Source organism: Hypanus sabinus, chromosome 2 (assembly GCF_030144855.1).
Source record: "Hypanus sabinus isolate sHypSab1 chromosome 2, sHypSab1.hap1, whole genome shotgun sequence".
NCBI lineage: Eukaryota > Metazoa > Chordata > Chondrichthyes > Myliobatiformes > Dasyatidae > Hypanus > Hypanus sabinus.
The window spans coordinates 15,397,403-15,425,367 of NC_082707.1; the positions used below are offsets into that span (position 1 = coordinate 15,397,403).

Consider the following 27,965-nt stretch of genomic DNA (forward strand, 5'->3'; position numbering starts at 1 on the left):
TTTCTGTCCGGACACATTCCGCAGGGAGTGGAAGGTGACAGAATGTACAACCTCGGAAGAAATGGAGACGCATGTTGAAGAAGCTCTTAGAAAGACAATGAATCGCGCATATAACGTTCAATAGAAACATAGATGCATGGAAAACGTAGAGCACAACACAAGCCATTCGGCCCACAAAGTTATGTCGAACTTGTCCCTACCTTAGAAATTACTAGGTTTACCTATAGCCCTCTATATTACTAAGCTCCATGTTCCTACTTAAAAGTTTTTTAAAATACCCTATAGTATCCCCCTCCATCACCATGGCCAGCAGCCCATTCGACGCACTCACCACTCTTTGAGTAAGAACCTTACCCCTGACATCTCCTCTGTACCTACTCGCAGCACCTTAAACCTGTGCCCTGTCGTGCAACCATTTCAGCCCGGGGGAAAACAGCCTCTGACTATCCACACGACCAATGCTTCTCATCATCTTATACACTTCTATGAGGTCACCTCTCATCTTTCCTCACTCCAAGGGGAGAAGGCCCAGTTCACTCAACCTAATATCATAAAGCATGCTTCCCAATCCAGGCAACATGGTTGTAATTCTCCTCTGCACTCTTTCTATCGCTTCAATATCCTTCCTGAAGTGAGGCGACCAGAACTCAGCGCATAACACCAAGTGGAGTCTGACCAGGGTCCTATGTAGCTGCAATATTACCTCTCTGCTCATAAATTCAGTTCCACGATGGATGAAGCCCAATGGTGGTGCGGAGGTATATGATATGTTATCGATAGAAAGAATGGTTTGTTAGCGTAATTGTTCGTGTAATTAATCGGGCAATAGTTTGTGGGCCGAATGGTCCGTTGTTAAGCTGCACTGTTATCTGCCGTAAGTTCTGTCAAAATCGGAGAAGAGTTCAGCTTTGGAAGTACAAAGTAAATTTGTCAGCCAAGTACGTGTAAGGCATCATATAATACCCTAAGACTCAGTTTATTGCGGCTATTCACAGTAGAACAAAGAAATAGATGGAATCAATGAAGTAGTGCACGCAAATACTGACAAACAACCAAAATGCGGAAGGCAGACAGTGCAAACTACAATAAAATCAATAATAATAATCAGTAATTGCTGTCCGGATAAGATAATCCGAGATAAACAAGCAAGAGCAACGTCGTTAATAGATATAAACATCTCAGGACACTCATTATTTACAAAAATCCAGACGTGAAAAACACCAGAAATAACTAAAATAAGAAATTGAAAGACTTTAGAACACGAACAAAGTATGCATTGCCCCGCTGGTAATAACCATACCTGGTGACATCCCAAATGCAATGCACATCAGCATTAATCAATAGGGGATACACAGTAATATCTAAGTAAATCTTCAGATAACCACAATGCTAAATGTCAGCAGAATAGTCCGGAATTTTCTAGCAATCAGGAAATGAGCATACGTGATGATGCCCGTACCTCAGGTTTTAAAAGATTGAGCTGAGAAAAAAAATTAACAATTAAATAACAATAATAAATATATCATTAAATAAAGAAAATGGATATTGGGTACATTAGTTGTAGAGTCCTTGAGTGTAAGTCCATAGGCTGCGGAATCAGTGGAGTTTCAGATGAGGAAGTTATCTCCGCTGGTTCAGGACTGTTCCTGAGCTGGCTGGCAGCTGATGTGGGACCTTCTGCCCGTCGGCAGCTGCGCGAAAAGGGCATGGGGTGAAAGGCGCCTACAATCTATTGATATAGCCAATAATATTCGTTCAGAGACATAAACTCAGTTTCTCTTCCCATCAATTCCGAAAGTCTGCGGTTAATTTAAAATCCTTGTCCATTTAATTGCTGCGATTTAAATAGTTTGAAAATTTCTGTTCATTTCAGGACGGCGTTAATCTTGATATAACATTTCGTAAGTAACTTATTTTTCATTCAGAATCAGGGCATGGTAATTCGAATTGTTTTTTTTTCTGTACATGATTTATATATTATTCTATCCAAATATCGAAGTAACCTAATACTATGCAACGAACAATCGGCTTGAAAATCTCAGGATCTTTTGGAGGAAAGGAACTATCGAGTCCAAGCCCTGCTTCAGGTCCTGATGTGGGTTCTCCAGCCGAAACATTTACAATCCCTTTCCTCTCACAGATGTTGCGATCATCCAGCAGATTAACTATTTGACCTGTATTGTAGTATCTGCCTTTTATCGTGTCTCGATTTTGGTAGTAAAGCTGCTTGAGCTTGTTTTATGCAGTAATTTGGAACAGGATTCAGTCCCAATGCTTTTTTCAGATAAATATGTGTTACAGTCTAGAATTTTCGTCAAATTAAATGAAACTTTTATTTCGCAATCACATGCTCATTTTTTTCACAGCAGATCCTTCTCAAAAAAAAGAGTAAAATTGCAAATCATGTAAAACGAAAAATACAAAGACTGACATTTCGGCAGTTGAAAATTATTGATTCATTTCCGAGCAGTATATAGCAGTACTACCTGTCGCAGATAATATAGTATTTTTGTAAAAGTCTGTATACATTTTGGGAAAAGTGCTGGAGAATGATTTATCCAATCGTTCTTGCCAAATTGCTCAGCTTGGGGAATGGCATAAATCTTGAGGACTTGCCTGAGAATACGTCCATGAGACCGTAAGACCAGAAGAAAAAGGAGAAGATTTAAGCCATTTGGCCCATCGAGTGACATCCGCTATTCCATTATGGCTGATTTTTTGTTCTGCTCCTGAGCCCTACCTCGCAGCATTCATCTCATACCCTTTAATACCATGGCCAATCAAGATCTTATCTATATGCGCCTTAAATGCACCCAACGACCTAGCCTCCACAGCTGCATGTGGTAACCAATTCCACAAATGCTCCTCCCTCTGGCTAAATAAACTACTCCATATCTGATTTAAATGGATACCTAACTATGCTGACCATGTGCCCCTTTTTCGTTGATTCTCCCACCATGAAAAACATCTTTTGAACATCTGCGTTCTCTAGCCATTTGAATATTTGAACATTTTTAATGTGATACCCCTTCATCTTTCTAAATTCCAGCTAGTACAGACCCAGATCCATCAAACGTTCCTCATATAACCCTTTAGTTCTGGGAGCCATCCTTGTGAACCTTTCTGAACACTCTCCAATGACATCTTCCCTTTGCTAAGAAGCCTGTAACTATGCCCAGTACACAAGGTGAGGCATCACAAGTGACTTAAAAATTCTCAGTGTCACATCCCTACATTGTATTCTATACCTATTGACATTAAAGCTAAGATTTCATCTGCCTTCCTCATCACCGGCTAAAATTGCAAGACTACATTCCGGGTGTTCTGCATAACGATTCCCAAGTCCTGTCGCGTTATAGATTTTTGGATTTTCTGCCCATTTAGAAAATAGTCTGCACTTTTACTTCTTCTATAAAAGTGCATGGCTATGCCTTTTCAAACATTATATTTCATTTGCCCTATTTCCTAATCTAAGTGCTTTCTCAGAACTACCTGCCCCGCCACCAATCATCAAAAAACCTATAACTCTGGCAACAACACAATCTGCTCCATCATGAAAATCATTGATAAAGAGCATATAAAGTAATGGTATCAACACGGAGCACTGCGAATCACTGGCAGCCAACTGGAAATGATTCTTTTATTTACATTGCTGGTCCTTCCCAAATTGCCAATGCTATAGCCATGCTAGAAACTTTCCTATAATACCCTGAGCTCTTAAATTGGTAAGCAGCCTCATGCATGACACCTTTCCAAGGCCTTCCGAAAATTCAAATATTTAACATCCCTTGCATTCCTCATATCCATCTAAATCGTAATCTCCTCAAAAATTTCCAGCAGGTTTGTCTGACATTATTTTCCTTAAAGGGTGATTTGCTTAAAGGGTGACATTCTGGTTTTCTCTTATCTTGTCCTGTATCACCCAGTACTCCATAAACCATCCTTAACAATGGCTTCTAACATATTTTGAACTACTGAGCTCAAACGAATTGCTCAAGAATTTCCTTTCTGTTGCTTTCCTACTTGCTTAAACAGTGAAGTGACATTTAGCATTTTCCAGTTCTTTTGCATCATGTCAGAATCAAATGATTTCTGAGAGATCTTTTCTAAATCCTTCACAGTCTCCACCGCTATCTCTCTCAGAATACTATGGAGCTGTTCATCTGATCCGCTTGACTTATGTGCCCTTAGGTCTTTCAGCTTTTGGAGAAAGCAACTTCTCCCTTGTAATAGTAACTGTGCTCACTTCTTTTCCCTCACACTCTTCAACATGTGGTGGATTGTTAGTGTCTTCCACAGTGAAGACTAGTACAGCCTACACATTTACTTCCCCTGCCAACTCCCTGCAACTCAGCGTCCCCGTTGTTATTGCTCCAACTTGATTTTCTAGCATCCAATATCCACTCACATCTCTCTTTTATATTTCATATATTTGAAAAAATCTTTTCCTCTCCACCTTGAGGTTAACTGCTGGTTTGCTTAAATAATTAATATTTTACCTCTTCATGATTCTTTTAGTTGTTTTCTTTTTTTAGTACGATATTAAAAGCTTCCAATTCTGCTGCCTTCCCGCTAATTTTTCCTTTGCTGTATTTCACATTAGCTTTGACTTTGCTTGTTGAACTCGTTTGTATTGTTTTCTTTCATCTGAGTAGTTCTTTATTTTTGGAATATATATATATATATATCCATTACCTTCCTGATTTTTCCCAGAACCTCAAGCCATTGTTCCTCTGCTGTCATTCCTACTAGCATGCCTTTCCAATTTGCCTTGGAGAACTCCTTATCGACTCCACCTTAATTTCCATCACTCCACTACAATACTGTTATGTCAGGCTTTATTTTCTCCTTGTCAAGTTTCAAGTAAACATATTGTGATCTCACTCTCCGAAGGGTTACTTTACCTAAAATTTCCCAGTCGCCCACGGTTTTACAGAAAATTATAGCTATCACAGTAAGTTTTAAGGATGAGGGATGCAGAAAAAAAAGTGGTACCGGATAGAGTACTCAAAATGTTTTACCTCAATGCAGGGAAAATAACGAGTGAGGTGGATAGTAGTTGCAATTTTAACAATTAATGTGTTTGTTGATTACCGTGCTGGCAAGGATCTGTTGGTAAGTATTAGTGTTAAATTATTAGCCTTTGCTTTGACCAGCCACCCTATCATCAGTCCCATCACTCTGTTTCCAATAGCCCTCCCTAGTTAACTTAAACTATCCTCAACACATGTAACACAGCTGCCCAAGATCATATTGGTCCCTCTCGGGTTAGGTGCAATCCTCCCCTTTAGTGTAGGCCATGCCTTCCTCAGAATATATCCCGATACGCCAAGCCCCTGAACATAGTACATAGAACATAGATATCCAGAACGCATTGCAGGTCATCCGGCCTACAATGCTGTGCCAACACTGTAACCTAGGCGAGAATCTGCCTAGAATTGTCCAACCGCAGAGCCCTCTATTTTTCTTAGCTACATGTACCTATCTAATCGTCTTTTCAAAAGGCCCTATTGTATCCCTCTCTACCAGGGTCGCTGGCAGTTGATACCACACACCAACCAGTCTCTGTGTGCAGAATGTACCTCTGACAATCCCCTTGTACCTACTTGCAAGCATCTTAAATCTATCGAGTTACCCTTTTCACCGTGGAAAAATCTTTTGTCTATCTGTACGATCAATGTCTCTTATAATCCTGTAAACCTCAATCAGCACTCCTCTCACACCCCGTCTCTGCAAGGAGAAAAGGCCAACTTCTCTGAAACTATTCTCATAAGGCATGCTCTGCAATGCAGGCGATATCCTTGTAAATTTGCTATGCACTCTTTCTATAGTATCTACATCCTTTTGCAGTGATTTCACCAGATCTAAGAGTACTCGAAGTGGAGTTAACGGTGGTCTTATACAGCTTGAACACTATCTGAGAGCTCTTGAACTCAATCCTACGGTTGATGAAGACCAGCACATCATACGTCATCTGAAAACATAGTCAACCTCAATGATCTCGGTAATCCTCCGCGCTGCCAAGAGTCTTACCATAAGTAGTATATTTGACTTCAAATCCGACTTTCCAAAATGATCTACTTCACACACCTGGATTGAACTCTATCTTCCACTTATAAGCCCAGTTCTACATCCCATAAATATACGGCTGCAAGCTCTGACAGCCCATCAGACCATCGAAAACACTCCCAAATATTGTGACATCAGCAAACCTACTAACACACCGACCTTCTCCTCGTTAAGGTCATTTATAAAAATCGCAAAGCTGTGTCCCGAAACAGATCCCTGTTGAACACCAGTGGTCTCCGACCTACATGCATCAACAATTACCCTTTGCCTCTGTGGGCAAGCCACTTCTGGATTCACAAAGCAGTGTCTCCTTTGATTCCATGCCCGATTACTTTCTGAATGAGCCTTGCATGGGGAACCTTATCAAGTGCCGTAATGAAATCAAAATACACTACATCTAGTGGTCTACCTTCAACAATGTGCTTTGTTGCATCCTCAAAGAATTCAATAACGCTCATAAGGCAGGAGCTGCATTTGATAATGCCATGCTGCCTATCCCTAGACAGATTAAGTCACTCTGAATGCTCATATATTCTACTTTTCTGTATTTTCTCCAACAACTTGCCCATCACTAAAGTAAGACTATCTGGTCTGTAGTTCCTTGTGTTAGCTTTATTCAGTTTTCTGAACAAGGGCATAACATTTGCAATCTTCCAGTCCTCTGCTATTTCTCCCATCCCTATTGATGATGCAAAGATCATCGGCAGAGGCTCACCAGACTCTTCCCTCGCTTCGCACAGTAGCCTGGGATATATCTCTTCCAGCCCCTTTCTATCTAACTTAATACTTCCCAACAACCTGAGCTCATCCTCTTTATTAACGTTTATACACACAAGCGTTTCAGTCCGCTGTAAGTTATCCTCACAATTGCCAAAGTCATTTTCTCTGGTGAATGAATTCATTAAATACCTCCGCTACTTTCTCAGACTCCATGCACATGCTTCCCGTTTCGCACCTGATAAGTTCTATTCTCACACAGCGCATCCTCTTGCACTTCGCATACTTGTAGAAGGCTTTTCCTTTATCCTGCTCGACAAGGCCTTATTAAGCCCCATTCTAGCTGTCCTATGTTCATTCTGGAGTTCCCTCCAGGAACCCTTGTAAATTTCTACAACTCGAAGAGTACCAAGAGTGTTGAAACTTTCTTCTTCTTAACTAGATTTTCTACATCATTTTTACACCATAATTTTGTGAACCACCCAACCTTTCACTACCTCAATAGAACATACCTATGCAAAATGCTATGCATTTCCCCGAGAAGATCTACTTCCAATGTGCGTTCCCAAGACCCTACATTTTTCAGCATATATTACCCTACGCCAGTCGAATGCTTTCCTAAGTAATCTGTCCCCATTCCTTTAGAGTGCTATGGTAAAGTAGAAATTGTCATAAGGAGACAGGAGGCTGGACCCAAGCACAGGACGCCGACACTGACGTATTAGTGGCAGGACGGGAACAACTAAACGAGAGACTGTGGTGTGCGTGAGGGACGTGGCGTTCAAGGTAATGCTTGGGTTCCGAGGGAGTCTTAGAGTTCAGGCAGGAGATTCCCAGAGTTCAGGCAGGCAGGATCCTAGAGTTCAGACAGGGCAGGATCCCGGACTTCAGGCAAGGCGGGATCTTGGAGTTCAGGCAAGGGGGGATCTAGGAGTTCAGACAAGGGGGGATCTAGGAGTTCAGGCAAGGGGGGGATCTTGGAGTTCAGGCAAGGGGGGGGGGATCTTGGATTTCAGGCAAATGGAGCATTGGAGTTCCGACAAGGGGAGGATCGTGGAGTTCAGGCAAGGCAGAATCTTCGAGTTCAGGCAGGGACCAGGAATTCACTGGGCGGGCCGCATAACTCCTAGGCAGGGGCCAGACCTCCCAGGTAGGAACACGGGGGCCTGAGCAGGTCGAGGGACACCAGGGTAGGTTGCGGTGCACAACCCGTCAGCAGCGAGGGATGGAAATGTGCAGAGTCCCCCGCCGGGCAACGGCAGTCCGGCTGGGCTTGCCCGACGGAGGCAAGGGATAGGAAGGGAACTAGGTCCAGGGTGACTGACAGACTTACTCGAAGAACTCGTCTTTAACGAGGGGAACTCCAAGCCAGGGCAATCAGAGAAACAGGATAAGCAGGACGACTTCTCCAACTCCACTCAATCCCCGAACCCCCTGTATACACCGCCTGCCGTTGGGCATCAAGTGCGCCTCCTTGAGCCCCAGCAAGCCACGATGATCCACGGGTGTGGCTAATTGAGCTCAAGGGTGAAAGGAAGGACGGCTGCAAGATCCAGAGTCCGCGGATCGGATCAAGACCCGGAATGCGGGCTCCGGACTGTACCATAACAGAAAGGTTTGTAATCACTAACTCCAAAATGATCTCCCATCAAGGTAACTGACATCTGATCAGGTTAATTTCCCAAGTACGGCTCTCCACTAGTTTGTATCTTTACCTATTTCATAAGTAAACCTTCCTTAAGACATCTAACCCCTTTTAAACCCTTTGTTCTAAGGCGATGCACCTTAATATTAGACAAGTTGAAATCACTCATTAAACAAACCTAATTTTACTGCACCATTCCAGCATCTGTCTCCCTATCTATTCTACGATATGTCTGTTATTTTTGCGGGTTTCTGGGGGAAAAAAAAACAAACACCCTGTAGAGTTTCCTTCTTCCCAACACTATGGCTCAGTAGACAATCCCTGCTTGGCTTCCACCATTTCTGCAGCAGTAATATTATCCTTGATTAGCAAAGCTGTTCCCCATTTGACTTTCCTCCCTCCCTGAACTTTTCGAAAAACCTAATGCCCGGCACACTCAGCAGCCATTTTTCCCGAGACATCCAGGACTCTGTAATGGCCATAACGTCACAGTTCTACGCATTGATCAACACTCTGTTCATTTTCCTAGCTTCCAATACATTTGGAGTTAGAATTGTCACATCTAAAACCATCTGGCTGAGTACATGCTTGCTCTGTCAATTGATTATCCTTCCTCATAAACTTCCTACAAGCAGTCTCTACTTGTTCACCAACTGCTCTATCCTCTGCCTTTCATTTCGTTTCGCAGCTCTGCAAATCCAGTTTTCACCCTCCCCGATAGCACTAGATAGCCTCGCTCAAAAATAGTGGTTCCCCTCTAGTTCATGTGCAAACCTTCCCACCTTTGCAGGTCCCCCCTTCTGCAGAAAATTCTTCGGCGATAGACCAACTTGAAACCCTGCCCCCGTACCTTCTCCTAAGCCACTAATTCATCTGCGCTATCTTCTTGTTCTGAACTGCCCTGGCATGTAGCACCGGGAGTAATCCGGTGATTACAGCCTTGGAGGTCCTGTTCTTCAGTCTCCTTCCTAACTCCTTAAACAAACTCAGTAGGACTCTACCACTCTCCTGGAGATGTCATTGGTACATATAAGTACCTCGTCCTCAGGCTGCTGACCCTCAAGAATATTCTGCAACCTCTCAGAGACATCCAGGACCCTAGTACCAGAGAGACAATATAATATCCTGGCAACTCCTCGCTGCCGCGGAATCGATGTAACCTCTATCAATCGAATCGCCTATGAAGATTGAACTGCCTGACTGCACCCTACACTTCTGACGCTCAGAGTCGATCACAATGTTATTGGACTGGCTGCTGCTGCGGTTTTCCATATCAGTCTTCTCCTCAGCAGTATCCAGACGAGCATATCTGTTGCTAAGCGGCATGGCCACACAGGGAACCTGCACTGATTTATTTCTCCCTTTCCCCCTCTCGGTGTTCGCTACTATCTGAATTCCGCACACTGGGTGTAGACACCTGCTCAAAAGTCGTACCACTCAATTGCTCTGCCTCTATGTTCATTCTCTGTTCATTGCAAATCCAGATCCAGCTCCTTAATACAGTCTTTCATGAGATAGAGTTGGCTGCATTTCCTGTCATCAGGAAGGTTATCTGTTTCCATGAATTACCACGTTCTACAGCAGGAGAATTCCACTGCCATATTTACCATCCTCCCTGCACAGAACATAGGCAACCAAGACCAAATATTCTAACCTGTTTCTTTGGCCTTAGCCACTTCTTGTCGACGTCTCCTGAGACAAAGCCTAACTCTCCTACTGTCACCGCTGCCATTTTCCCATCAATGGCCGCCACATTTGTCCCTCTCTGTTTTTATTTACATCGTAGTGCTTCACTGCCGCTGCTGTTTGGGCCTCCAGAATGTCCAAAAGCCAACGAAGCTCTCTTTTTAAATAGTCTGACGCCCTGTCCAATGTACAAGCTCTCACCCTATTTCTACGCTTACTGGCGTGTTGCACAGGTGGCAATTCAGAAATAACTACTGTGGAGTTCACAGCTCTCAACTTTCTGCCTAACCCCTGAATTCTCTCTTCAGGACCTCTTTGCTTTCCATCTTACTTTATTTTTATGAACATGTACCAAGACATCTGGCTGCTCTCCGGTGCCCTCCAAACTGCTGTGGTTGCGATCGCAAATGGCCCTGTTCCCGGAACCTGAGAGGCAACATGCCATCCGGTTGTCCCGTTCACTTCCACAAATTCTCCTGTGTTTTCCTCTGACTAATGGGTACCTTATCAGTGCCGCTCCCCTTCTCAACTCTTTCCCTTATGCACCACGAACCCATGCTTATTGCCTGTAGCCTTCTTTCAGTTGCCTTCCCAAGGATGTCCTCCCAATAGCCAAAACAGTATACGAATAGTTGAGGAGCATGGCCACACTGGTGCGCTGCGCTAACTGCCTATTCAACTTCCCATTTCGTCTCATAAATGTCACACACATCCCAGACTCCGCAACTTGGAGAAACTACTTCCCAGTAACTCTGAAGGTATCCTCATAATTCCTCAGTACAAGCTAAAGCAGATGCTGCTCTAGATCCCTAACATAGTCTACAGGACGCTGGCCCACGATGCACTACACGCAGATGTAGTTATCTGGGAAAATCTGGATCTCCCAGGACTCTTGCAGTAATCTGAACTGCAACAGTTAGTCATGACGCAGTAGCAAAACCGGAAACTTACTGAAACTTTCTCGGAAAACGTACCCAGAGCCAACATCTCTTCAAAGCCGGTATCTCCTTCGATCTAAAGCTTGACACGCCAACTTTCATCTCCAGGCAACCCTTGCATAGTTTGGTCCCCCGTCCCTTCTGTACATTTATTTACTCCTCTTTGCGTTGCTCCTACCGTTGAATTGGCCGCCAGAGTGACACTGAGAGCCCGCGAATCTCTTCGTTTAAATGACTGCCGCCGACCTGCGAAAATTCTCCCAGCTGTGTGTTGCTCCGGCCGTCTCTTCGGGTGCCGGAATGACAACAAAGGCCCACGAAGTTTTCCCTTTAAACGACCGCCGCCGACCTGCGAGAAATTTTTTTGCTCTGCGCTGCTCCCATCACCAGCCAGAACGTTCGATCGGTTAAGGCAGAATTATGACTGGGTCACTGAAGGACATCAATTTTCTCCATTTGAAGCAACTTCATGCTCTGACAGTGGGCGTTCTGTCATTGTCCTGTTGAAGGACGACTCCTCCTCACTTTAACCTTTCTGGGGGAGAACAACAGGTCTTCTGCAGAATCTCTATGAATTTAGCAGCATTCATCTTTCCATCAGTCCTGACGAGATTTCACGACCCTCCTGCTGAAAAGCCTTCGTCGATCATAATATTACCCCCACCATATTTAACAGTAAGGATAGTGTTTCCTGGTTGATGTGCAGTATTAGATTTAGGCCACTCGGATCTCTTAATGATGAGGCCAAAATGTTCCATTTTAATCTCATCCGACCATAAGACCATCCACATCTTTACATTATCTCCCAATAACGCTTCGCCAAATCTTTACGGACATAATATGCTAATTTTAATCATCACCCTTCGTTGTCAGTACTCCATAAATACCCTTTTTGGGAAAGGCCTTCGAGAATGTGGAGCCAGGAACTCAAGTTCGGTTTGAGCCAATTTCTGCTGCATCTCACTTGAATGATAGTTGGCGACGCAATAGTCCTTCTTACAAATACCATTCTTCTCTGGCGACTAGGTTAGATGGGCGCAGTGACCTATGCAGTGTAGTTATGGTTTCATATTTGATTTACCTCCTTACAACGAACTTCACTGAACTGCAAGGTATGTTCAGTACCTTCGATATGATCTCATAAACCTTCCCAGATTTGTGCTTCTCTATTATAATTTCCCTGATTTGTCTTGAATTTTCTTTTGCCTTCATTTTGGTTTAGCCTATTAAAAATCTAACATACTGCTGGATCTTAGCGAGTTTGCGTGTATCTATGCCGGAGATCCATTAATTTTCTATATCAACAAACTGGGTAAGTTGCTAAAGTAATACATACCTTGCTCCCGAGGAAAGATAGCGTCGAAATTTCAAGGGCATGTATATTTTCTCGGCCTCCTAATTATAGTTTTTCATTTTTAGTTAACTGTTTGTAAGTTTTATATTTTCTTTAAGTGATTTGACATTATGTGCAATGCTTTACAGGTTAACTCAAAATCCAAATTTAACATATCTGATATTTAGTAAAAAAGGACAGTAACCAAGTATGCATAGTTATCAGAGCTGGATACCTTTTAAAGGTACTGTCTGGGTTGCGCTTTGTAACTATCACATCTTGTGAAAGGAGCAATGTTAAGATCCTCTTCACAATTGCTTTTTTATGCAGCTTCCGTTTCCGTCTGTTCCGTTTCGCCATTACGATGATCTTTGCAATAGAAGAGATTAACAAGAACACGGAACTTCTTCCAAACGTTACGCTGGGTTACTGGATTTACGATTCTTGTGGCACGCCAGAAGTATCTTTAAAAGCAGCCTTTCAGTTTTTAAACAGACTGGACGCAACAAATTCCACCTGTCGAAGAGCTCCCGAGGTTCCCGCTATCGTTGGAGATTCTGGATCATCAATGACTTTAGGAATCGCGTCATTAATTGGTCCCTTTAAGATCCCTGTGGTAAGCCAGTTGGTGAATGATAACGTTCTGAAACGGTTTCGTAAACTGGATCAGCTTTTTCCAGTAATAATCACTTAATCAGCTCCTATATTGCTGCACTTACGCAGAGCTGGTAGGAATTACAATTTAAATCTTTTTTTTTACTTAAGTCGGCTGCTTTATCTTGTTATTTGTTTAAAATGAGAATCAGAAACAAGGTTAATATCGCTTAAATATGTCAATAAATATGTCGTGTTGCGGCAGCTAAACAACGCAATACATAAAATAAACTTTGAATTTTAATAAGTTATATTTCAAATAGAGTGCACGAACAGTAAGGTAGTGACCAGTGGGTGGTTCGTTGACCGCGTAAAAACACGATGGTGCTGGGGAAGTTGCTGTTCCGAACACTGCGAATGTGCGACTTCGGGACGCCTCACTACTCTCTGATGGTAGCAAAGAGACAACGGCATATTATGAGTGATTGTGATCCTTAAGGATCAACTCTACCTTTTTGAGGATTCGACTATTAATGATGTCCTCCATGCTGTCGAGGCTAGTGCCCATGATGGAGCAGGATGTTTACAATATTCTGCAGTTTTTGTTTTACTCGTCCCATGGAGTTGCCCCTCCATACCAAACGGGGTTGCGACCTGTTCTCCACGGTACATAAGTAAATATTTATTTGAGCTTATTTTTTGCGATCTACCAAATCTACTGAAGCCGATCACAGATTCAATATATAGCCATCGCGTGTATTGTGGTATCGTGGGGCTCATCATCACAACTGAGTTCGTTGGCCATATAATGCTTTTACAACATCCCATATCACTGCTCACCTCTCGATGAATACGGGTGTGTGACGCTGGAATTTTCCCTTTCTCATATCACAACCAATTCCTTTTTCTTATTAACGTTAACTGCAATGCTCTTGTTGCGATTCCAGTCTGCCAGGTATTCCTCCTCACTCCTTTGCACCTTTTTGTTACCATCTGAGGTTCTGCGAATAAGAGTTGTGTCAGCGGGAAAGTGATCAAAGGTGTTTAAGCAAGGTCTGGTTTGAACATTTGTTTAGGTAATTAGACCAATTACTATTAAAATGAATAGTTATATCTATGTATGCGCCCTTTATTAAAATTTACTAATATTATTAGTGGGGGATGTGTGGGGATGCGTGCGGGGCTGGGTAATTAAACTGAAACAGACATTTCGTGTGCCCAGATATTGCTTGCATAGGTCTTCAGAGACCATTATTGTGGTAATCTCTCTATTTACAAGGAGCGTCATAGTCGTAGAAAATGTTCCTCTGTTCTAACTGGTCTATGCCCGCAGTCTTGCCCGGCGAGCTAGTCCCATTGGCTCGCATGTATCCAATAGCTACCTACACCTGTCCTATCTATGCACTTAATCAGGTAGGACCATATTTCTGCCAGCTCATTCCAAATACGTACCACCTCTTAAAAAGGACTGTGTGTTTTCCATCCTTTCTACGCCATTCCTGATCTTATGGTTCTTATCAGGTAGAATGCACATCAGGACTCCTGCGTCCCTGCTGTTTCGTCCACCCCGAATAGCCTCTCAGTCTACTGTAGTCTTCCATAAACTGTTGATTTACAGACCCCGAACATTGACATTTCCTCCTTACACTTATTCAAAGCCTTTCACATCTCTGTCGTGAGTTATTAAATCACTTTCAATCTCGTACAGGCTGAAGTGTAACCTCGCCAGTTAATATAGTTATAATGTTCAGGTTAAATGAATAATTATTATATATATATTATAATGTGTATTTTCCCCTCTAGGTTAGTTATCTCGCCACGTGTGCCTGTCTGAGCAACAGACTTGAATATCCCTCGTTTTTTAGAACGATCCCGAGTGATTACTTTCAAGTAAGGGCTTTGGCTGAACTCATTAAGCATTTCGGATGGACCTGGATTGGAACAATTAGGAGTGATGATGACTATGGTAATTTTGGGATGCAGGCGTTCAATGAAGCGATGGACGAGATGGGAATTTGCATTGCTTTCTCTGAATCTTTTCACAAAACGTACCCAAGGGAGAAATTACTTCAAACTATAGACATCATAAAAAAATCTTCCACAAAGGTAATACTAGCTTTCCTTGCACACGCAGACATGAGCATTTTACTACAAGAAATTGTACAGCAGAATGTCACCGGTATACAATGGATAGGAAGCGAAGCTTGGATCACCACACCGGTTCTACCTCCCGAGGAGAGTAAACTATTTGTTGTCGGTACAATTGGAATCGCGATCCGAAAAGTGCGAATGCCAGGGTTAAAGGAATTTCTAATGCACACTCACCCGTCTCTTTATCCCGGAAACCCTTTAGTGCAGGAATTCTGGGAAAAGGTTTTCAGTTGCAAGTTACGGAACACAGGAGACTCAAAACCTGATTTGGGTCTTCGAGAATGCACAGGGAATGAAAATCTACATATTGCGCACAACGAGTTCACTGATGTGTCTGAGTACAGAGTGACGTACAACGTATATAAGTCAATCTACGCTATTGCCCACGCCCTGCATGATCTGCTCAGCTGTGAAGATGGAAACGGACCATTTCCCAATCAGACTTGTGCCAATTTTTCAAATTTCCAACCGTGGCAGGTAAACGCATAAGTATATTAAACTGCCTCTTAGACCCTTGAGCTCACACTCTACCGCGTCCCACCTTGTTTTTGTCGCGCCATTGCAGTGTAGCGGTCGGCGCAATGGCATTCTAGTTCAAAGCTCGGATTTCAGTGATCTAGTCCAGATACAATTCTACGGGATATATTTGTTTAATATTTTCCATGAATGCGCAGGATTCCCTTTCACAGTGCAAAGGCGTACTGTTTAGTAGGTTAATTCTCATTTAAATTGCCCTTTGGTTAGGCTGGTGTTAAGTAGGCTGGCGGTGCGGCTCGTTCGGTGAGACAGAACTGTTGCCCCAGTAACTCAAAATAAAATAAAACCAACTTCCTCTTCAGATGCTCTGACACAGTAACACTTTATTCTGCATCAGTTACTGTTCCCCTGCGATGAAATAATGTGGTGTAATGATCTGTTTGGATTACATTCAAACGGACTTTGCACTGAATATTGGTATATGTGCAGGAATAAACCAATTTACCAATTTACCACTCACCCTACTGTGTAACGTTATTAAATAATGTTAACTGCACATTGGAAGATTAGCATTTAATTGATTTCTGTACATGTTTGTGAAACAATTCCTGCATTCACATTTAGTTTTGTAAAGTTAGGACATTCTCTGCTTTCCTTCCTCAATTGTCCAATCATACCCTACCTGGATACAACTGCGTGGAAGGCCATATTTGGCATAACTTATGGAATTTTTGAAGAGGTTACTTGGAAAGTTGACAAGGTAAAGCAGTGGATGTTGTCTATATGGACTTCACTAAGGCCTTTGACAAGGTTCCGCATGTAAAGATAGTTAGGAGGGCTCAAACTTTAGGTATTAATATTGAAGTAGTAAATTGTATTTAACAGTGGCTGGATGGGAGATCCAGAGAGTATTGGAGGATAACTGTTTCTCAGGTTGGAGCCCGGTGACTAGCTTGTGCCTCAGGTAACTGCACTGGGTCCAATGTTGTTTGTCATAAACATTAATGATCTGGATAGTGGGGAGTGTATGCAGATAAGATAGGTGGTGTTGTGGATAATGAAGTAGGTTTTCAAAGACTGCAGTGAGATTTAGACCAGTTAGAAGAGTGGGCTGAAAGATGGCAGATGGAGTTTCATGTTGATAAGTGTGAGGTGTTCAATTCTGGTAGGAATAGTTAGAATAGGACATACATGGTAAATGGTAGGGCATTGAAGAATGCAGTAGAACAGAGTGATTTAGAAATAAATCGCATAGCTCACTGAAAGTAGAATCTCATGTGGATAGGTTGGTGAAGAAAGCTTTTTATATGCTGGCCTTTACAAATCAGAGCATTGAGTATAGGAATTGGGATGCAATGTTAAAATTGTACAAGGCATTGGTAAGGCCAAATTTGGAATATTGTGTACAGTTCTGCTCACCGAATTATAGGAAAGATATCAAGAAAATAGAGAGAGTACAGAGATTTACTAGAATATTACCTGGGTTTCAGCACCTAAGTTACAGAGAAAGGTTGAACATGTTAGATGTTTATTCTTTGTGGCGTGGAAGTTTGAGGGTGGACTTGATAGCGGTATTCAAAATTATGAGGGGAATAGATAGAGTTGACATTGATCGGCTTTTTCAATTGAGATTAGGAGCGATTCAAACAAGAGGACATGAGTTGAGAGTTAGGAGTCAGGAGTTTAAGGGAACACGAGGGGGAATGTCTTTACTCAGAGAGTGCCAGCTGTGTGGAATGAGCTTCCAGTAGAAATGGTAGAGGCAATTTCGATATTGCAATTTAAGAAAAAAATGGATAGGTATATGGACAGGAAAAGAATGGAGGGTTATGGGTTAAGTGCAGGTCGGTGGGACTGGGTAAGAGTAAGCGTTCGGCACGGACTAGAAGGGCCGAGATGGCCTGTTTCCGTACCGTAATTGCTATATGGTTATATGGTTATTATATGGATATAATTACCTGCTTCAGGCTTTTGTTCGTCTCCTCTCCTTTAACTACCTCTCGCCCCTCTATCTTTCAAACCAGATACAAAATCTCGACCGGAAACGTCAATTGTCCATTTCCTGCCGACGTCTTCCAGTAATATATTCGTTTTTATTTATTTTTAACATTCACTGAACTTATTATTTTGCGAGATTTGTTGTTCATCTTGAACCCGGATATTAGACATTACTGCTCACGGCACTATGACTTTCTGATTTAGCTTCTACATTACATGAAAGCAGTAAACTTTACGACAAAGATTGGAGAAAGGATCTATTTTGATAACAACGGTGATCCAGTCCCAATATATGACATCGTAAACTGGCATCCGACAGACCGCGGCGCTGTTACTGTAACAGTAGGACAGTATGATGGAGCGGCGCCTGAAGGACAGAAATTTATATTAGGCGAGGAGACAATTATATGGACGGGAGGACAACCAACGGTAAGTGGTCTGTGAAAGGAACTTGGATTGTAGAGCTGAATCGATGACTTTGACATTAGTTTACCTTCAAAACACTATGCAATCATGAGAGCACAAAATTAAAAATTATAAAACCAATAGCTTTACATTTCCTTCTTCATGCAATAATAAGGGACAAGTTAGAGCATCAGGTGTGATGGTAGCAACGGTCTTTCCCCTACCCGAGGCTGATTCATGGGTTGTGAGCCTATCTGAAGGTGTAATGGTATTTTGATTGAGCTAAGAGAAATCCTCATTGACTGCCACGGTAGCGTAGCGGTTAACACGACGCTATGATAGCTCGGGATGTTCAGGAGCTCAACATTCAATTACTGCGCCGCCTGTAACGACTTTTTAAGTTCTCCTCTTAAAAGTGACGGGTTATCCTTGGGTGCACAAGTTTCATGCACAGTCCGAAGTTATAACGGTTAGTCGGTTAACTGGTTTAAAAAAAAACATTGACTAAATATTGAAGGCAGATCTTATTAAAAGATATAAGATCTTAAAGATCATTACAGCACCGAGATATTTCCACTGTTGGCAGAGATTCTAACTAAGCAACATGTACTCAGTGCCTAATTCAGTAGGTGCCTCCGCTATCCAATAAAGTGGCCATTGAGTGTATTTTCGTGCCCCTTTGCTGCTGTAGCGTATTCAGTTCAAGGTATGACATTTTCTGCGTTCAGGGATGCTGGACTGCACACAGGTGTTGCAGGGCGAGTTGTTTTCATTTAGTCCGGCGTTCCAGTCAGCTTGAACCAGACTGACAATTGTACTCTAACCACTTTCCGTAATATGGCATTTCGGCCTACTGAACTACCGCTCAATGTTTTTTTTTTCATGTTTCTCACGATTCTCTGCAAACACTCGCACTGTTCCTTATGACTATCCTAGAAGATTACCAGTTTCTGAGACAAATAATCCACCCGTCTGGCACCAATTATTAATTTATGGTTGATGTCAGTAAGATCACATTTCTTTCAGATTATGATATTTGGTTTAAACAATAATGTTGATCGTGCCTGCATGTTTTTTGCGCGTTGAGTTGTTGCCGCATAATTGGCCGATTACACATGTGCATAAATTAACAGTTGTACGTGTTTACACCAACGAGAGTAGCTGCAGCTTCAGAGGGCATTCATAGGAAATTTCATGTCACAGAAAGCACTGAAGCTCTGGAATTCTGTACCTCATAGGGCTCTGGAGGTTGGATCGTGGCCGAGGTTTTTTGTTCAAATATCAGACATCGAAGGGTCTATGGAACTGCCGCAGAGAAGAAAATATATATGGTAGCTAGGCTATGACTACGGTGTATATTGTGTGTTGGAGTAGTCTTCGGAGACAGACTGGCTAATTCTCACTCCTATTACTTTGTGTTTTAATATTTGAAGTAACTAGCTAATTCACCACCTCACGCCGCTCCACCTCTGTAACTTCCTTCACGAATACCCTGTTTATCCTATTAATGGCTTTGAAATTCAATTTTTCTACGTACACCCTCTCTGTGGTGGAGATAGAGAAAGAGAAGAAAGTCGAAGGAGCAGAACGGGATTGCGGCGGGTGCCATTTTGAATTTTGCTTCTCATCGGAGTTAAGAGAGGCGGGAATGCGCAGGCGTATGACGTCGGGCAGTGAAGCGGGGAGGACTTAAATAGGACACAGCCTTAAACACCGGGCAGCGTCGTTTGCGGACAGAGGAGTGAGCCGGGAGTAAAGTGAAAGCTTGAGGCTCTTTGGCTCAGCGGGCTCAGTGGGAAGCGGGCGAGTCAAGGTAGGTTTCACAATTCAGTTTTTTTTCCTGTTCTTTCGGGAAAGGGCAGGTATGAGTGTGAGGGCAGCTTTTTGTTCTCGGTGTGGGATGTGGGATGTCCTGGAGTCTCCTAGCCCCCGGACGTCCACATCTGAGCCAGGTGCACCTTGCTGGAGCTCCTAAGGGACCGTGTTTGGGAACTGGCGCTGCAGCTCGATGACCTTAGTCTGGTCTGCGAGAGTGAGAATTTGATGGAGAGGAGTTACAGGCAGGGGGTCACACCGGGGCCACGGGAGACAGACAGGTGGGTCACGGTTAGGAGAGGTAAGGTGAAGAGTCAGGTACTAGAGAGTACCCCTGTTGTTTTACCACTTGACAATAAGTACTCCTGTTTCATACTGTTGTGGGGGACAACCTACCTGGGAGAAGCAACAGTGGCCGATCCTCCAGCGCAGAGTCCGGCCCTGTAGATCAGAAGGATAGGGAAAGGAAGTGGAAGGCAGTAGTAACAGGGGACTCGATAGTTAGGGGGTCAGATAGATGTTTCTGTGGACGCGGTCCGGAGATCCTTTTCTTTCTTTTTCAATCTTTTTATTGAATTTCATATATATAAAAATAATATAATAATAAGTCGGTTATAAATGCATAAGACTTGAAATTCAATTAATAGTAGGATAACAATATCGAATTAAAATATCAACAGAAAAACATAGTACATTATCAATCAAGTCTATAATAATTATATGAAAAAAATAAAAATAATCATCAAAAGAAAAAGAAAAAATTATAAAAAATACAGGGAAAAATATAAAAAAACGAAACTAAACTAACATGGGCAATAATAGTTTATTTGTATATGATAGTGCCAAAAACTCCGGAACTCCATACCTAAATAAGAATAAGTAAAGAGAAGGTCTGGAAGAGGCCAAATTAATTCATATGAAAATGTCGAATGAACGGTCCCCAAGTTCCTTCAAATTTAATTGATGAGTCAAAAATACTGCTTCTAATTTTTTCCAAGCTCAGAAAAGAAATAGTTTGAGAGAACCACTGGAACGTGGTAGGAGGATTTACTTCTTTCCAATTTTGTAATATAGACCTTCTGGCCATTAATGTTACAAAAGCAATCATTCGTCTAATTGAAGGGGAAAACTGATTATCATCCTCATTTGGTATACCAAAAATTGCAGTAATAAAATGAAGTTGTATATCGATATTCCAAATTGAGAAAATGGTAGCAAATATGTCCTTCCAATAATTATGTAAAGTGGGACATGACCAAAACATGTGGGTCAATGAAGCCACATCTGAATGACATCTGTCATATTGAGGGTTAATATGAGAATAGAATCGAGCAAGCTTATCTTTAGACAAATGAGCTCTATGTACAATTTTAAATTTTATTAAAGCATGTTTAGCACATATAGAAGAAGAATTAACCATTTGTATTTTTTTCCCATTTTTCTATTGATATATTATATTGAAATTCTTTTTCCCATTCTTGTTTAATTCTACCTGATATTTCTGGTTGTATCTTCATAATCATATTATAAATAAAAGCCACTAATCCCTTCTGATAGGGATTTAAGGTAAAAATCATACCTAAAAGTCCATTGAAGTTGAATTGGGGAAGGGTGGTAGAATTTTATGTAAAAAATTTCTAATTTGTAAATATCTAAAAAAGTTAGATTTAGGTAACTCAAATTTGTTGGAAAGTCGGTCGAAAGACATCAAACTACCTTCAAAGATGAGATCACGAAAGCAATTTATACTTTTCCTTTTCCATATGCTAAAGGCTTGATCTGTCAAAGAAGGTTTAAAAAAAAAATAAGTAAAATAGGGCTATCAAGAACAAAGTTTTTCAGAGTAAAAAATTTACGAAATTGAAACCAAATTCGTAATGTATGTTTGACAACAGGGTTGGATATCTGTTTATTGAATTTAACTAAATCGGCAGAAAGAGAAGAACCCAGAAGGGAGAATAGAGAATATCTCTGTGCCTCATTGCATTCTAAATTTACCCACTGTGGGCACAATGGTGAATCCAAATCTGATTTCCAATAAATTAAGTTACGAATATTATTCGCCCAATAGTAAAATCTAAAGTCAGATAGAGCTAAACCGCCATCTTTTTTAGATTTTTGTAATTGCCTTTTACTTAACCTAGGATTTTTTTATTTTGCCACACAAATGAAGACATTTTTCAATCAATGTTATCAAAAAAAGATTTAGGAATAAAAATTGGTAAAGCTTGAAATACATATAAAAATTTCGGTAGAATCATCATTTTAATAGCATTAATCCGACCAACTAATGATAAGGATAAAGGAGACCATCTTGTAGTAAGTTGCTGAATTTGATAAAGCATAGGTAGAAAATTCAATGTAAATAAATCTTTATATTTCTTAGTAATTTTTATACCTAAATAGATAAAGTTATCATCAACAACTTTAAATGGTGTCCTTTCATTCAATAAAGTTTGCGCGTTTAAAGGGAATAAATTACTCTTATCCAAGTTTAGTTTGTAACCAGAAAAACTATCAAATTGAGCCAACAAGGATAAAACAGCGGGAATAGACCTGTCAGGATCAGAAATACATACCAACAAGTCATCAGCATAAAGTGATAACTTGTATAATTTCTCATTACGGGTAATACCAAAAATATTAGGAGATTCACGAATAGCAATGGCTAAAGGTTCAAATGCAATATTAAACAATAAAGGACTTAAGGGACAACCTTGTCTCGTACCACGAGATAATTGAAAAAAAGAAGATCTGTAATTATTTGTAAGAACAGAAGCAACAGGTTTATGATATATTAGTTTGATCCATGATATAAAATTAGGACTAAAATTAAAATAACTCAAAGTGTTAAATAAGTATACCCATTCAACTCTATCAAAGGCTTTTTCAGCATCTAGTGAAATAACACATTCCGGAATTGTGGGTGATGAAGTATAAATTATATTAATCAATTTTCTAATATTAAAAAAGGAATACCGATTCCTAATAAAACCAGTTTGGTCTTCTGAAATAATCTGTGCTAATACCTTTTCTAACGTAATAGCTAAAATTTTTGTAAGAATCTTAGAATCTATATTTAATAGTGATCTAGGGCGATAAGATGCACATAAAGTGGGATCCTTATCTTTTTTAAGAATTAGAGAGATATTAGCTTCATAAAAAGACTGAGGTAATCTCTTCTTAACAAATGCATCATTAAAAACTTCACATAGCCAAGTGAAAGCAAAGAAGAAAAAGTTTTAAAAAGTTCTATAATATAACCATCAGGACCAGAAGCTTTCCCTGAGTTCATTGATGAGATGGCCTCTGCTATTTCGGCCAGAGAGATAGGAGCATCAAACAAGCTACGATCTTCATCTGTCAGTTTGGGAATATTCAAATTGTTAAAAAAGTTATCCATCATGGACAGATCGCCGTCAAATACTGATTGATATAAAGATTTATAAAAATCTTGAAAAATGTTATTGATTTCTTTATGATCAGTAGTCAGATTGCCGTCTTGTTTACGAATTTTAATAATTTGTCGCTTAGTCGAAATAGCTTTTAATTGGTTAGCTAATAATTTACCAGTTCGATCACTATGGATATAAAATTGGGCCCTGGTCCTAATTAATTGATTCTCAATTAAAGAAGATAATAGTAAGCTATGCTCCATTTGAAGCTCGACTCTTTTCTTATAAAGTTCTTTGGTAGGAGTCACGGAATAAATCTTATCAATTTCTTTAATTTTATCCACTAATAAAGCAATATCTAAATATCTTTGTTTTCTTTTATCGACAGAATATGAGATAATTTGTTCACGGATAAAAGCATTAAAAGAATCCCGAAGTATTCCTCTGTCAATCTCTTCCGTATAGTTTGTTGAGAAAAACAAGTCAATTTGCTGTTTTATGTAGGTGATGAATTCTGGATCTTGAAGCAAAGTACCGTAAAGTCTCCGAGATCTAGTATTATTAGAAAAGTCCGAAATCTTGATAGATAACTTCAAAGGTGCATGATCCGAAATAGCAATAGAATCATATTTACAATCAATAACATCTGTTAATAAACGATGATCAATAAGAAAATAATCAATTCTAGAATAACTGTGATATACATGAAAAAAATGAAAATTCTTTATCTTTAGGGTTCAAAAACCGCCATATTTCAGTAATTCCCGAATCAACCATAAAATAATTAATAAGTGAGGCTGATCTATTCGGAAGAATTCGAATAGGTTTAGATCTATCCATTGAAGGATTCAAACAACAATTGAAATCTGCACCCATTATGAACATATATTCATTTAGATTAGGAAGGGAAGTAAATAAACGTTTAAAAAATTCAGGGCAGTCAAAGTTTGGAGCATAAATATTAACTAGAACCACTTTTCGATTAAAAAGTGAACCAGTTATCAACAAAAATCTGCCCTGTGGATCAGAAATAATTTCATGATGTGTAAACGAAATTGAAGGGTCTATAAAAATAGACACACCCCTAATTTTGGCGGTAGAATTCGAGTGGAATTTTTAAATCTTACCAGAACCTAAATAATTGTTGATTGTCCTCCCTCCTAATATGGGTCTCCTGTGCAAAAATAATATTAGCATTTAGTCTATGGAATACTTTAAATATTTTTTATGTTTAATCGGATGATTTAAACCATTAGTATTCCAAGAGATAAAGTTAACAGACTTATCCATCATGCCAATATTAATTGTGTATATCATAAAAGGTTAAAAAGACACATAACCCATAAATCAGGAAGAAGGAAAAATGATTCAGGAGCTACCGGAGAACATGACAACCCAACAATATTAATAATTTAAAGTCGACCCATAAACTAAAAGCAAAAAAATAAAAAGCAAAAGCGTGGAAGAAGATCCCTACCCCCTCCCCTAACACCACGGAAAAAAGCCAAGCGGCAGGCGCACAAACTAACACTAATATTAGCTCCATTTTCAAGATGGCGACTTCATGAAAAGAAAGAAAAGAGAAAGTATATAACACCAAGATATAAAAAACTGGGTTGTAAACAGAAAGAATATATATCAATCAAAATGAAAAAGTAATATAAAAAAGCAAAAAAATCATTATTGAAAAAACGATAACCATTGAAGTTTAAAATAGTGTAATATGACTTTTAAAAAAAATTCCATATTCAAATATAAGGAAATGACGTTTCAAAAACAAAGATTTATGGGAAGAAAAAACGACATTTTGAAAGGACCATATTACAAAATATAGAAGTAAATTCACCAATCATTTTTTTTTAAAGGTTATCAAAATAGAATTAAAAAGGGTTCAAAAATTCAAAACATTCGTCCCATTCTCAAATACAGCCAAATAAACGCTTACGGAAAGCAAAGTCTTATGGGAAGAAGAAACGACATCTTAAAAAATAAATCATTATTACAAAGTCTTAACATGTATATCTAATCCAGAGGGAAAAAATAATTAAGAAAAAAGACATTATAGTAAAGTTAAAAAAGCATCTGTAAATCATGATAATAATTTAAAAAAACCAGGTCTACAGACCAAATAAAAAGCCATACCGCAGCTTCATAAGTTAAAGCCTAAAACGGAATGCTGTCTTCTCTCCAAAAGTTTTTCCACATAACACATAGTTCAAGTTGGACTAGAAGAGCGATATTCTTCAACGAATTTCTTCGCTTCTTCCGGAGTATTAAAGAAACGCTGACTGTTGTCGCTCAACGTAATTCTGAGATTCGCTGGGTATCTTAAAGCTTGTTTAAGTCCAATCGAATGAACCTCCGCCATCACCGGTTTAAAAGCAATTCTCGCCCTCATTACCTCGAATGAATAGTCCTCCACAATACGAAACTTGTTGTTTTTGTGAGAAATCATACCTTTCTGACGAGCTAATCGAATTAAAAGCTCTTTCTCGCGAGGATAATGGAGACGGACAATCACAGCTCGTGGCTTGTCTTTCGCAGCTGAAAATCTCGAAACTCTGTGGGCACGATCAATAGTAGGTTTAACCCGCAATGCGTCCTCACCAAAAATTTCCCACAATAAATTAGAGAAATATTCAGTTAAGTCACCAGACTCGAGATTTTCGGGAAATCCAATTATACGCCAATTCTGTCTGCGAGACCGGTTTTCAAGATCGTTGATTTTAAACTTATACTGCTCCACTATCTTAGTGGTCGATCGTACCTTCTCCTTCAAAGTTTCGATTGTACGTATTTTTTCACAAATTATCTTGTCAAGAGCCGCAAACTTTTCTTCATGGCTTTCAATAACTGCTGCCTGCGATTGAAGCTTGATATCAAATGATTTATCGACTTCTTCAAGCTCCGATATTTTCGCAGTTAGACGATTTCTTAGGTACAGACATTTTAAGTTGGAAAAAATTAAATACAGTGTTAATTTTAAAAAGAAAAAAAATCATAAATATAAACCCATATGATTAAGCACGAAAACGTTTAATTAAAGGGTGATCATAGCTTAAAAAATGAAGAGCGCCTAAAAGGCAGATGTCTACGTCGCCATCTTGAAACTCCACCCCGGTCAGGAGATCCGGATGGTAGTTTGCCTCCCTGGTGCCAGGGTCCCCGATATTTCTGCTCGAGTCCAAGATATCCTGAAGTAGGAAGGTGAGGAGACAGAGGTTGTGGTACATGTAAGTAGGAATGACATAGATAGGGAAAGGGAAAAGTTCCTTAAAGGAGAATATAGGGAGTTAGGAAGGCAGTTGAGAAGAAGGACCGCGAAGGCAGTAATCTCGGGATTACTGCCTGTGCTACGCGACAGTGAGAGTAGGAATGCAATGAGGTGGAGGGTAAATGCGGGGCTGAGGGATTGGAACACGGTGCAGGGATTCTAGTTTCTGGTTCATTGGAACCTCATTTGGGGCAGGTGTGACCTGTACAAAAAGGACGGCTTACACTATTACACAATCCTAGGGGGACCAATATCATGGCCGGTAGGTTTAATAGAGCTGTAAGGGAGATTTTAAACTAATTTGGCAGGAGGATGGGAGCGGAGGAGAGGGAAAACAAAAAATAGATCTAAGGTAGTGAGCAGTAATGATGTCAGGAAGGACAGGCAGGTGATGGTTCAAATTTGCAGCCATTGGGATGAGTTGCAGTGCAATCAATATAAAACGTACCGAATTCTGGACTTAAGGTTTTATACTTAAATGCACGCAGCATAAGGAATAAGGTAGATGATTTTGTTGTACGGTTACGAATTAGTAGGTATGATATTGTGCCATCACCTGAGACGTGCCTAAAGGATGCATGTCTCTGGGAGCTGAACGTCGAATGATACACGGTGTATCAGAAGGATAGGCAGTTAGGTAGAGGGAGTGGCGTGGCGTTCATTGTAAGAAATGTTATTAAGTCTTTAGAAAGAGTTGACATAGGATCGGAAGGTACAGAATCTTTATGGGTTGAGCTGAGAAATCGCAGGGGTAAAAAGACCCTGATGGCAATTATCTACAGGCCTCCAAATAGCTACAGTGATGTGGACTACACATTACAAAAGGAAATGGAAAAAGCTTGACAGAAGTGCAGTGTTATGATAATTGTAGGGGATTTTAACATGCGAGTGTTTTGGGAAAATTAGGTTGGCACTGGATCTCAAGAGAAAGAATTTGTAGAATGTCTACGAGATGACTTTTTAGAACAGCTTGTTGTTGAGCCCACTAGGGGATCGTCTGTACTGGATTGTGTAATGAACCAGAGGTAATTAGAGAGATGGAAGCGAAGGGACCCTTCGGAGGCAGTGGTCACAACATGATTGAGTTCACTGTGAAATTTGAGAAAGGGAAGCCGAAATCCGATGTGTCCGTATTTGAGTGGAGTAAAAGAAAATACAGTGGCATGAGAGAGGAACTAGCCAAGTTTGACCGGGAAGGAACAATAGCGAGAAGGACGGCAGAGCAGCAGTGGCAAGAGTTTATGCGAGAAGTAAGGTGCAAGACAGATATATTCCAAAGAAAAATAAATTTTCTAATGGAAAAACGATACAACCGTGGCTGACAAGAGAAGTCAAAGCCAAATTGAAAGCAATGCAGAGGGAATACAAGGAAGCAAAACTTAGTGGGAAGACAGGGGATTGGGACGTTTTTAAAAGCGAACAAAAGGATACTAAGAAGGTCATTAAGAGGGAACAGATGAACTATGAA

The 27,965-nt window shown here is 40.5% G+C and overlaps 1 protein-coding gene across 1 annotated transcript in view; it reads left to right on the forward strand.

Moving 5' to 3' along the window:
* Positions 1-7,418: 7,418 nt before the first annotated feature.
* Positions 7,419-27,965, forward strand: part of LOC132403246 (extracellular calcium-sensing receptor-like) — a 28,271-nt gene continuing 7,724 nt past the window's right edge. The window contains exons 1-4 of the mRNA XM_059986677.1: positions 7,419-7,450; positions 12,725-13,004; positions 14,786-15,610; positions 17,813-18,037. Coding sequence (XP_059842660.1) covers positions 12,753-13,004; positions 14,786-15,610; positions 17,813-18,037 — 1,302 coding nt within the window. The 5' untranslated portion in view covers positions 7,419-7,450; positions 12,725-12,752. The remainder of the gene's footprint in view (positions 7,451-12,724; positions 13,005-14,785; positions 15,611-17,812; positions 18,038-27,965) is intronic.